Source organism: Thamnophis sirtalis, unplaced genomic scaffold (genome assembly GCF_051295495.1).
Source record: "Thamnophis sirtalis isolate CommonGarterSnake01/CBP01778 unplaced genomic scaffold, rThaSir2_p1.2 scaffold_1, whole genome shotgun sequence".
Taxonomy (NCBI): domain Eukaryota; kingdom Metazoa; phylum Chordata; class Lepidosauria; order Squamata; family Natricidae; genus Thamnophis; species Thamnophis sirtalis.
Genome location: NW_028261381.1, coordinates 89354341 through 89367061, shown reverse-complemented (window position 1 = coordinate 89367061; position 12721 = coordinate 89354341). Strand labels below are relative to the sequence as shown.

At 33.8% G+C, this 12721-nt stretch overlaps 1 protein-coding gene across 2 annotated transcripts in view; it reads right to left on the bottom strand.

Annotated features, from left to right (window-relative positions):
- Window positions 1-12721, bottom strand: part of DCDC1 (doublecortin domain containing 1) — a 265682-nt gene that overhangs the window by 39181 nt on the left and 213780 nt on the right. For both annotated transcript variants that reach the window (XM_087718678.1, XM_087718686.1), the window contains exons 21-25: window positions 11401-11582; window positions 5657-5767; window positions 2740-2839; window positions 1925-2060; window positions 938-1097 (exon numbers count right to left, since the gene is read on the bottom strand). In XM_087718678.1, the coding sequence (XP_087574804.1) occupies window positions 938-1097; window positions 1925-2060; window positions 2740-2839; window positions 5657-5767; window positions 11401-11582 (689 nt within the window). The remainder of the gene's footprint in view (window positions 1-937; window positions 1098-1924; window positions 2061-2739; window positions 2840-5656; window positions 5768-11400; window positions 11583-12721) is intronic.

The following is a 12721-nucleotide window of genomic DNA, read 5'->3' as shown; positions in this document are numbered from 1 at the left end:
CTCCACTGCTTACTAGTTATTTTTCTTTTTTTTCTGCTAATTTACTCAAAACAGAAACAAAACAAAATGCAGCTATTGTGTGAGAGGCAGCAATAAAGCTACTTTTCAGAACAATCTGAAATAGCAGGCATCTTTGGGGACTTCTGAAGAAGTGGGAATTTCTATCAAAGGAAAACTACTTCCTCCCATTCCACCTGGCACAAATACCTGCTGAAGAAAAACTGCAAATTACCAGTATCTTTGCAGTGTTTTAGCAGAGTTGGAAGTTAATACCAAATCCCACAACATAGGAATAATATACTCTGGGGTGACGTGTACAGGAAGAAAGAAAAACTTGACTTCGCATACCATGATTATATTTAGTAGAGTTATCCACTATTTGTACTACATTAATGTGTAGTCAGAGGTTCTTGAGCTATATGCTCAATTTGAACTTGAGGAACTTGAAGAACTTAGAAATCAGTTATTTAAATTGTCTGAAGTGTTTTATTATGGTATAATTGCTACAAATTTTGGATTTTCATTTCTTCTTATGTTATTAAAAATACAATTCTTTCAGCTATTAATTGTGGCTACCTTTTTATTTGAGCCATGCAAGATATACAGGATAAAATAAGATTACCAGATAGTAAAAGAGAAGTACATGAAATCTCATTTATGCTTGAACCACTAAAAGTAATAGGACTATTTTTTTAGTGTTACTTTGTCTTATTTATCATGAGAAGAAGCAAAAATAATTTAAGTGCTTTCAAACTATAAGGAGGAAATAATGGAATAATATATCATGCACTGTAGAACTGATTGGAAAGTATATTTGTATTTAGCACAAATGCAACAACTAATTTTTTAAAAAAGAATTCTAAAATGTCAATAGCCTGAAAAAGAGTATTTATAACCATTCGTAGTATTGTACTGATTATTACTTCGGACCACTTACAGATATTTATCTGTGTCATCTTTTATTGTTTCAATGTTTTTTTCACATTTTTCTTTCTCTGGCTCTTCAACATCTTTTTTTTCTTCAAATTCCGCTACAGCTCTTGCAACAGAAAGTTTAGCACCAACAACAATGTTATTCTTGACTTGCAAAACAAAATCTGGAAAATGAATTCAAACTTATTTGCTTTAAAACAAGTTGCAGATGAGTTTCCTTATCTATAATCAATTATTATAAGCATATCATCCAATGTCAGATTTCCAGAAAAAATTAAAGAACAATTTTAGATATTTAACCTATAAACACTCACACCTATTTTCTGGATCATTGAATACAACAGAGTACTGTAAACTGAACCATTGACCTAATTTCCATGAAAGTTACATTTTGCCTACAACAGACGCATTTTTCAAAAGGATTGTTCTAATTCCACCTAGTCAACTGGGTCATGAAAACACCAGTGAGTTTGCCATTTTGTTTACTTACTCTTGGGTCCATGGGAAAAAAATCAGCAGTGAAAAAGTATTTGAAAAAGTAAGGCTTTCCGCAACAGAATGTGGAAACATAGACCTATCTCCCTGATAGTGCCTACCTGGCTAATGAGGAAAGAGTAGTGAAAAAGCCTGGAACAAGAGTCATAGGATACCAGGTTTTCTTGGACAAATGTGGACTTGGGCTGTGTGAAAGGCACAAGTTTCTTCCCATTTACTATGAATATATGCTACCAGATCCATTGATCCGTCAGTTCTCCTTTTATAGTGCGATGGAGAAAAACATTTGAATTTCTCATGTTGTCTGGTGGGCCTGCTTAATGCATTATTCTTTGACATCTTAATTTTCTGATTCCAAGCATGACTCACATAAAACCCAAAATGAGACAAAGGGATCCCGCCAGTAATTTCCATTCAGGAGTTAGATGCCTAATATTAGCTTTATGTCATTATATACGTTTTTTTTTTTAAAAAGCATAGAAAGGAATCTGCTCACTTTTTGGGTTCCTCATGACACAATATGCACGCATAGCCATTATATCAGATGTTAAATTATTACATTGGAGACGTTTCTTATGTTGAGCTGTAGTCCACAATGGATCAATCCATTGCTCTCCACATGATATGTAAAGCTGTTTGTAAAAAATGAGAACTGAATGTAGTTCACATTCATATTATTTCATTTTTTAAAATAAAATCATGCACTTTCTGATGCATGAATTCAAATTGCTCACCAATTCAAGATATATTTTACAAAATATATAATTGTATTTCTATAACATAGTAATTGTTGTTGTTGTTATTATTATTATTATTGAACTATGCAATAGTGCCTTGTCCAAAATTATATTTATAAATTATATAACACGTCCAAATTCTTAATAAAATTGCCACAATTATTTTACTGTATTTTGACAATATTTTAAAGCTAAATGGTCCATAAGTCTTCTGTAGAAGATCCACATAGAAAGTCCACTAGTAGCTGAGCATGATGGAAATGCAAATGAAAAATATGCCAGATTATTATGTATAACGCATCTGATCTTATGTTGATTTAATATAGAAAACGGTGTTATTTTTTTAAAAAATCCATTGTAATGGCTATCTACTGGCATAATATAACTAGAATTTGCTGACTTGTTGGCCTGTGAATGTGCCCAAATGATGGGAACCAAATAGAAGGAAGTAAGTCTAAATATTCCAATGCATGGATTGAATGAAAGACAGGAAATACTATTTAAACCATGCTAATTTTATTGGAAACACATTTTTTGAAGAAAGTATTGGCAAATACATTTTTATTTTCCTTACCAGCTGATCCTTCTCCAAATCTTTCAGAACAAAGAGTTCCACTCCTTTTTCAGTGAACAGCCTTCTTGCAGCAAAGGGCAAATTCAGTGCTGTGGTACACCTTTTTAGCAAAGGAAAGCATGCATGTAATGTTTGCATTAAGTCTTCAACACTTGATGGAATAGCAATGGAATGTTACATCAGGATAACTGTACTCCTCATTATAAATATCAATTAACCTAGCACTATTATATCCAAAGTGTAACTCACCCTTTTCGGAACTTAAGAACCATAAGTCCAAATATCTCAAGGGAGTCCTTATTCTGTTAAAGCGAAAATAGTTCCAGGTCTGAGAACAGACCTCTCATCCACAGGGAGCAATTTCAAGACTAGCAATCCCTCAACTGTACAATCCTTGCAGAATGAGGAACACAGTTTCAAAGAGCATTTGCTCTTCCGCCAAATGGTACCATTTATTTGTGAATAAAACATTGAAGATGTTGATGTTGGCTATGTAACTCTTGCTTCTAAAGCTGCATTGCCGTATTTAACCACAGCATTTTAATACAAGCCTATTTTTCTATTCTGTTTTCTATATCTTACTCTGGCTAAGAGTTGTCAATTAATAAGAAGTTGCCATTGTTGCCACCTCTAGCAAGCAGAGGTAAAAATAGGTAGTGTTTGCATAATATCTTAATGGAGGGCCTAAAAGCTTGGGAGGGCTTTGAATACACATAGGATATTCCCAAATCACTCTTGTAAGCCCACCTGGTCATTCTTGTTTGCAGCTAAACTGATTCATTTCTTTGGAACTGTATTTGAAGATGATGGGAAATTCTGAACACCCTCAAGCAGAGTGAGAGTGCTAGCTCCTGTTGGTGGGAACCTCTGCTTCACCTTATCTCATATGCCAGAACTTAGGCTTAGGCCAGACTCTCCTCTCTCTTTAAGGGTTCACCTTCCATGCTTTTACACAGTTTTTTTTTTAAATGCAGCATAATGCCTTTATAATGGCTTTGTAGGTCTCCCTCATTGCAATTATTGGGATATTTTAGAAAATTCCTAAGTAAGAAATATGTAACTAACTCAGACTGTACAATATTTAACAAACTATATAAATATGAATAAGAATATGGACCATTGATTGAACATTTGTTTTGTTTTTGGGTTTGTTGTTGTTTTTAGCATTTTATTTGGGTGCGTTGGAGTGAACAGTAAAACAATGGCTAAGTGCAGTGGTGAGATTGAAATAATTTAACAACCAGTTCTATACCCTAATGACCAGCTTGGTAGGTGTGGCTCAATGGTTATGTGACTTGCTGGATATGGCCAACTCAATGTCACTCTCGGTGATGGGCACTTCACCTTAGCTGTTACAATGTAATAAGGGTTAACTGGAGAGGCAGTTTCTGTAAGCAGGGCAATAAAAATTAGGCTAGAAACAACACCAGAATGCTTCCTTCCTGCCTTCTTTACAGGATTAGCCCTGTAAAGTGGAAAAAAACAAAATGAGATTTCTTCCAACAACCGGTTCTTCAAACTGCTTAGAAAGTTAACAACCAGTTCTCTCAAATAGGTGCAAACTGGCTGAATCCCACCACTGGCTAAGTGTAGAAGTGACCTAGGTTTATATCTGTAGATTCTCAGTCATCTAGGTTATGGTTTCCGTTTCACTTCTCATCCAAGAAGCTTCTTCAGAAGTGGATGAGAATCAAAACATCTTTAAGGAAAAACAAAGAAAGTCCTTTTGGCTCTTGATAAAGCACCTTTGGGAAAACCTAAGCTTATATTTCAAGCATCATTGACTAACTTTCAACTCTCTAAATGTGCAAAGAAAGCTGATAAGATTGAATAATGACAAGCAACAAAGATAAAAAAAACTTGGATAGCCTATTCAGTAAATGAAATTAAACAATTGTAAAGGTCCCTCATCGTTCTAATATATTAATGGTGAATATCAATGTCACAATGTCACAGGGTTCTTTTGGAACTGGAGGTGTATTTTGCTTTGCAAGGATGACAACAGACAGAAAACAAGACTGTGGAAGTTTTTATGCTTTTTACTACTTATAGCGAAACTATTTACAACAGGGTTGTACAATACAATCCTGGTGTTATATTTCTTCCCAAGTCTCCCTCCTAGAAATATCTCCTTCTAGCAATCCCGCTTCTTCCCCTTTTTGGAGGGTTTATGAAGAAGAAAGAGAGTGAGGAAAAAAAGGAATTGATTGGATTTATTGCTCTTACCAGAATGACTTGCTTCTTGATCTGCTCAACCAAACACCTAGTGCTTTTCTACTTAGGGAAGAACCTCTCTTGCGGTCTTTTGCCCAGTCCTTTCTTGGCAAATGGTTTTGCCACTATTTGACAATCTCCTCCTTCCCATTTTGGGTCTTATGCGAAGATGCTATCTGCAGCCCTCCAGGTTCATCCTTACCATTTGGGTGGAGCTTTGTTCCTCTGGGTCTTCACTTCCCTTTTTCCAGAGAAGCCACTCAATGACCTTGTTCTCCCTTCCAGATCAGGAATCAACAATTGCTCTTCATGCTTACGGTAATTTCTCTCTCCAATTACCCTGTTCACCATGTACAGACTTTTCCTCCTCTGCTTCTCTTTTTCCAATTTTAGGTCAGATACGCAGCAACTGGGGAGGTGGCTTTAGACCCCAACACCTATAGTATATACCAGGCTGGGCCAATGGGACTGCAATGTCTATAGTACATCTTCCCCCAACATGGTCTGACTAGCAGTCAGGTCAGCTCATCAGTGCTTGTGCCAACACAGCGTCCCTTCAAGACAATAATTGAGCTACTTCTCCCCTTCTCCCCATTCCAGTTACAGATTTACACTAGCAGAACAATAGCCATGCTAGACCACTAAAAACCACATGTGGCACAACCAAATGGAAAACAACAGATTTTAATATAGGCATATTTACCTTTCAAGAAACTGCTGAAATTCTGTGTTATGTGATTCCTTTTCTGAATTTGTATCAATGTACATCTTCTGATGTCCCTTTGGTTTCTGGTTTTTTTCTGTTTCAACATTTCTAAAGTAAATCAATGTATCTTATATAAACAGGAAATCCAAATAACTTTTAAAATTTATTGTGAATAAATATAAAATATAAAAACAAAATTATACAATTATACAATTTTGCAGTCTAGAGAAAGATCTCTTTTCACTCTTGATTCTAGTGCAGGTTATGTTGTTAGCATCACTGGAATTACCTGACTGATGCTTTTTTATATTACAAAAAGAATTGACATTGCAATATGAACTCCATTCACTTTCACCCATGGGAGCTGCACAAGCAGCATCTGAAATTAATAGAAATTCAAACAACAAAATATCAGGCACTTACATATCCATTGAATGGTGCCTCTAGGAATATCTGAAAGCCTAAAAAATATAGTCTAAGCACTGTTTTAGATTAAAACAAATTGATTTATAAGAATGAATTGGGTTGGGAAGTCTTTTCAATTGTCTTATATAACTAAATTATTATAGGAATGGCTTTCAATCACATTCTTTATAAGTGGGAAAATATAGACCTGATAGCAAGGCATCAAGGGTAATAGCTGATGTAGCAACTGAGCTTTTTCTAAAAGCAACCAATCAAGTTTTCCCACCCAAAAACATTTTAGAAATTGGATCCTCAGGTAAAAAATTGGTAGCTTATCTGAAAGCTATTAAGAAGTCTGTTATTGCTGTTTTTACCACTATCAACAAGAGTATATATTTTTTATGTTAAAAAGGAGAGGGGGCAAAAATAATCAATTACTGTCACAAGTCTACTAAACATGCTTTCAAACAGACCTCTTGAAGAATGACATCCCTTTTGTACGCCTATTTCATTTTTGAAACTTCATTAGCATAATTTTTAATCTAATGCTCACAGAAAGATATACCATACAGACACATTACATGTATCTTTATCTGTTCCTTAGCCTTAGCAACTTCAAGGTGTGTGGACTAGAATTCTCAGAATGCCTCACCCAGCCAGCAAGATTTGTTGGGAACTGGTTCTGAAAGGTGACATCCACATGTTTTAAAGTTGCCAATGTTGAAAAATACTGATATATATTATCAATTGGAATCCAAAGAATCAGACTCCTCCTTCCTCCTGCTAAAGAGGAATTTGAACTTGTGACTCTCACCAAATAGTTCTTCATATTGTAAAGTATGCAAAAGAGCTTTGTGAAATGGTGCAGAAATCAGCTGGAAAAAGGTAAACACACACAAACACAACTGCATTGGCCAAGAGCTTTAATTGCCCAAGCAGCTGTTTGAATCCCAGATTCTTTATGAACATTATATAAATTAAATATATATTATACATAAATAATATCCCACACTTATGAAATTTATGTCTATCAAAGAGATGGGAAAGTTTTTACATTTGAAAGAAACTTATTGGAATGTTGTTAATAAGGTAGAAGAACATTTTTCTATCACAATTCTCTTCAAACCCAAGATCAAATTAACAAAGAGCAGAGAAGTAGTAGCAATATTAACAGCTTCTTAGCTGCAGTGATAATGACAGTAGGGGAAAAGTCTCATTGTAGCTTTACAAAGGTTTCATGTATGTAGCTATGTAACTATTAAATCCAGCTTCAGGAACAGTTTTCTTCATTTCATCAGTCAGGGGGTGGGTTTTAGATGACCAAACACGGAAATTCAAAAATGTTATAAAGGATAGTTTGGAAAACTTTAGATCTTGCCTCAGATCTACAGAAAAAAACTTTAAAGGCATATACCATTCATTAAATTTCTATGTAAAAAGATCTGAATAAATTTAAGAACAGCATATTCACATTTTAGATCTGGCAGGGAGAGAACTAATTATGAGATGTATGCGTCAAAGATTTCAATTTCAGGCTTGACTTTACTTTGAAGATTATTTTTTTAACTGTATCACTTTTGCAGGCAGCTCAGCGGACAGCCTATCTGAATGCTACTCATTGTTCAGCGATGTATGAAGTGTATTTAATCAATCTGAAAAAGTAATATTAAACCATTATAAAAAAGCATCAGATGTTCTAAAAAGCTTAAAAGAAAGGTTAAAAGGTGACATCTTTGCTAACAATGTGAGAAATGAGGTATTTAACTTATTCTTTACATCAAAGCTTTTCACTGATATATGAATATTCACAGTTCTCTATTATAAAGTGAAAATGTAAAAGCAATATTAGATAATATAAAAGTATATTATATGTATGAAGTCATACAGTATTCTGTCCCACTAGAAATTAAGGATTTCATACAGAAATGGGTTCAAAAAAGGATTACAGCTACCATTGAGCAAAAAGGCAAACAAAATGATTTTAAGTTAAGTTCTTTATGTTTAGATAAACTTTTAGAAACATAATTTCCAAATATTTTTGGTTAAGGCTAAATTTTTGAACATTTTATCCCCAGTATCCTTCATTCCTATATTAATAAAAGAAAAGAAAAATGTGCAGCCATTGGGTTGAAAACGTGTGAAATAAGAACTACAGTATGATATTCTTGAACTGGGTCAGCTAAGTTATATATCAGAGACTTCAATACTTTACTACTGTAGTTAAATGTTGTGTTCAATTAATATACTACTTAGTTCTAAAACTAAACTATAATGGAAAGCTGTTTCTTTTTATATAATCTCACCTGTATATGCCTACATAAATACAAAATAATTATCATTGATCATTTTTTAAAAATGTATTAAGAAAAGTATTTTTAACTGTTTGGGTTTTAATTAAAATATAATTGCCATTTTTGGAATAACAGAGACATAGTTTTCAACATAATTAATATAATCAACAGGAATTCCTAAAGGCTCAAGAAAGAATTATTTTGCTCTCCTATGTTTTCACCTCTAGGCTAAAGCAAGCTGAGAGGTGAATAATTAGTAAGTATATCAAAATCATAATAAGGGGAATCTTTATGAATCAAGGAAGGACATAGTGAACAAATTGTAAAAATCTCCAGACATGTACAAGTATGTAGATAAATTTTGCAAAGTTTGTTCAGCTAAGGCCACCATATACAGTAGACATCAGTACAAAAGCTTTGTATAATTATAATCACTTTATTATTTATAGTAAAACAGTAAAAAGGAAGATTTTTTAAAGTGTATATGTGTGTATGTGCTCGTAAGAAAAAAAAGACTTTTTTCACTAGAAAAAATGATTCAGCCATTTTGAGACTCAAGCATGAATGAAAATGGTGATTGTTGAATATCCACATACAAAAAAGTCTGTTTCAAATACATAGCTTAAACATAAGTCTATTAACGGTTACATATAGCAAAGGAAATTATATACATCTGAGAGTATGATTCAGTTGATTTTTATGATGAAGATCAAATAATTGCTAAAGGATACAGATGACATAAGCAGTTCTAAATGTGAGACAGTCCATTATTTTGCACTGTCAAGGGTGTACCTTGGGAAAAAATGATCAATGGAAAAAAGAATAGAGAGAAACAAAAGTGAAAGTAAAATGGTTAGCTACTTCATCTCCACCAAATTAGAGATCACCTGATATCCTACTTTTCACTTCTACTTTGCTTTGTAGAAGAATTAAGACTAACATGATAAAATGCCATTTCCTTGGGACTGTACCCACCGTATTGTTTCCAGTAGTTCTGGAAAGTATTATAAATAAAAATAAAAGCTATTCATTTATTTATTCATTTGTATCACCTAGTCACAAACTCTAGATAGTTAGTAACTATAAGAGCAAAATTGAAATAATGTGTATATAGAATTTTTTTTTGAAAAAATGAAGTGAAGAACAAGAAATTGTTAAAAATACAAATATTCAAAAATCGACATTAATCAATTATGATGTTATGCTGCTTCAAACTTTTTTTAAAGAGTAGATGGAATAAAAATTCAAGCAATGAAATGATGAAGGTTTTTAAAAGATGAGATTTTTCAGGAATTATAGTGATAATCTTGAGGAATAGAGCTGAAATAAATGCTATAAAATTAAGCATAGAGTAATAAACATTTGTTTGCTCACTATACCTATATAACTATAGTTTACAGAATTTAACTTATGGTGGAGCTGAAAATACTAAAATAAGAATGAAATAGTAACCTAAATAAATTTAAGTCATAAAATAAGAGAAAAGAAACACAGCTAGAACTAGTTTACACCAATACCACAATTTTTTGCAAACCATTCTTGCCTGCAATTCATATATTATTTTTATTCTTTAAAAATGTTTAGTTAGGATTTCATGGATAACCCCAACTTTTTCAGTGTTTGTTTCTTCTTGACTCAATTCATTTCATCTCTATTTGTTTTCTAGTGCTGTCTTCATTTATTTTCTCTATATAGCAAAGCAACTCAATATATTCTTCCATGCCAGTCACTCCCTTTTATATCTAGTCCACATTCACTCAGTCTCTTTTTATTCCTAATTTTACATTTTCTTCTTTTACTATGCAGACTTCTTAAGAGTCCTATGTCTACTGCTTGTTAAGACTATGTTAAGATCATGATGAAATATTGTGGGTAGGGCTATATATTCCCATTCAGCTAGCAAGTTATCCAAGAACAACCCATCTGGTATAATACTTAAATAGGAAGAGCCAGGTTCAAATCCATCTTGAGCTAGAGAAGCTCCTAAGTGGCTTTGTATCAATCACTGCTTCTCAATCCAACCTATTTAACAGGACTGTTGTTGGGGCAAAATTAAGAAGTGGGAACACTATATATGCTGCCATGAAATCCTAAAGAATAGGAAGAATAAAATTGTAATAAATACATGTTTAATAGCCACTCACTGATACAATATAAGCTGTAATAGAAAATAAAAAATCTCTGGAAAGATGTTAAATACTAGTTTCACACAAAGATTTCTCTTGCTGAATCAAAGCACTGATTATGATGATTACCTAGTTTGGTGAATGAAACATTTGCAAGAAAACAACCAAGCTCAGAGAATACCAAGGATCCCTCATGTCAACACTAAGCTACAAATGTTCTCCTTTATTGAATTAAAACAATGATGGACAAGATTAATCACAATGAACAAAACTGTGGTCAATATTATTCAATATCTCCAGAGACATAGCAATAGCAAAGCACTTAACATATACCGCTTTACAGTGCTTTACATCCCTCTCTAACATGTTTACAGAATCAGCATATTGCCCCCAAGAATCTGGGTCATTTTACCAACCTTGGGTGGTAAGGATGGAAGGCTGAGTCAACCTTGAACTGATCAGAATTGAACTGCCAAACTGCTGACAGCCGGCAGTCAGCAGAATTAGCATGCAGTACTGCATTCCAACCACTGTGCTACCACAGTTTCTATGGCCATTGGGACATGAGTTACTGAGCATTTCTAAACCAGTCTCTTAAAATGGAGATATAAATATATGTGGGCAAAGGTGTGCCATAATTTGCCATAAACAGTGGCAATATTGCATATAAATTATTATGTTTCTGACAAAGATGGATAGCTAGCTGTTTAATTTAATCCTAGGACTTGTGTCTGAATTTATATTTTCCTAATTATTGCCAAACAAAATAGGTTTTTGAAAAATATTTCAGAGATTTCACTTTTTTTTAAAAGGAGGTAAATTAAAAGGTATCGTTACTAAGTTCATATAACAGTGATTTTAATATGTACATGTAAGGGCATTTACACCTATATGAGATAAAGAAACGCTATGTTCTTACTGTTTTCTTATCACAAATGCAGAGTCAGGTCCAAGAACAGAGAAGGCTTTGCTTTTGTCTGGTTCGCCATTTCTCAAAACCTTCAGTCTCAAAGGCATGTTGATCTCTGGCTTCCGACCAGCAGGCTTCTTTAGTGGAGGGCTGTTTGGAATCAGCAGACCTTCAATGGGCCAGTCAAAAGCCTTTCAGCACAAAAATAAACATTGTGGTATTATAAGGACATGTACTATAAAAATCCAATTTAACAGTTCAACTTCTGGGAGATAAAGAGCTCCACACATGGCATGGCTGGAGCTCTTGAGAATATGGGTTGAGAGGGCCATGAATAGCAAAAGTAACAATGCCAGCAAATACAGTACAACAAATCTTCTGCCGATAGGAGTCAGACACGAATAATTAAAAGTTCAAACATTTCATAGTTATTTTAAAATTCACAGACAGTTGAATAGTTACATAGATTACTATCTGCCTAGGAGAGATACTGTGAGGCAGAATGTTATCGTGGTTTCTCACATGTATATTTGAAAGCAACAGATGAAACTACTGAATTCTATATCCTCAGTGTTTGAACAATCAGAGAAAAGAAAAGCAAAAGCGTTAAACCATAACTTCAGACATGTAAGATCTTTTTCTTCCCAAAACTAATCAACAGAAGTTACTAAGTTTACGAAAAGCTTTGAAGGGATGCTTTGCTTCAGTAATGTTTCAAGTGAGGCAACATGCTCCTTTCTGACAACAAAGTGAAGCCGCGATGTTGTGCTACATATATAGGAGAAATCCCTTCTGGATATCAGAACTGCTAGCTGAGGTTTTTACAACAGGAAGAACTTCACTGGGGCAAATCTTGCTTCCTCTTTATCTTCATCAGGAGAATGTCTTTACAAATGTGATAAAAATAAATCCAGGTCACCTGGGAAACTGGAATTTAATTCTGCACATGACATGCTGACTGAATATGCCAAAATTGATCAAAGTTTCTCTTAATGTTACAGTAGTAGGGGATCCTGCATGTAGCACAGGTATAACTAAGAATGACAAATCAATACATTGCTGTAAAACAGTATATCAAAGTCCAATTGAACAAAGTGATGATTGTGACAGAGGTCAATAGCTAAGGGCCCTTCGGGTGATAATCATAATATATGAAAGATTTTGACTTGGAATGTAAAATGATTAAATGGTAAAGAGCCAGAATGAACTAATGGAAAAGGAAAACAGAAAGGTAAGTCTGTGAAATTAAGACAATAGGCAGGAATATAATAGATATGAATAAAGGTAGTCTGGTACTGTGGAGATGATGAAAACATTCAGGGGAATCAAT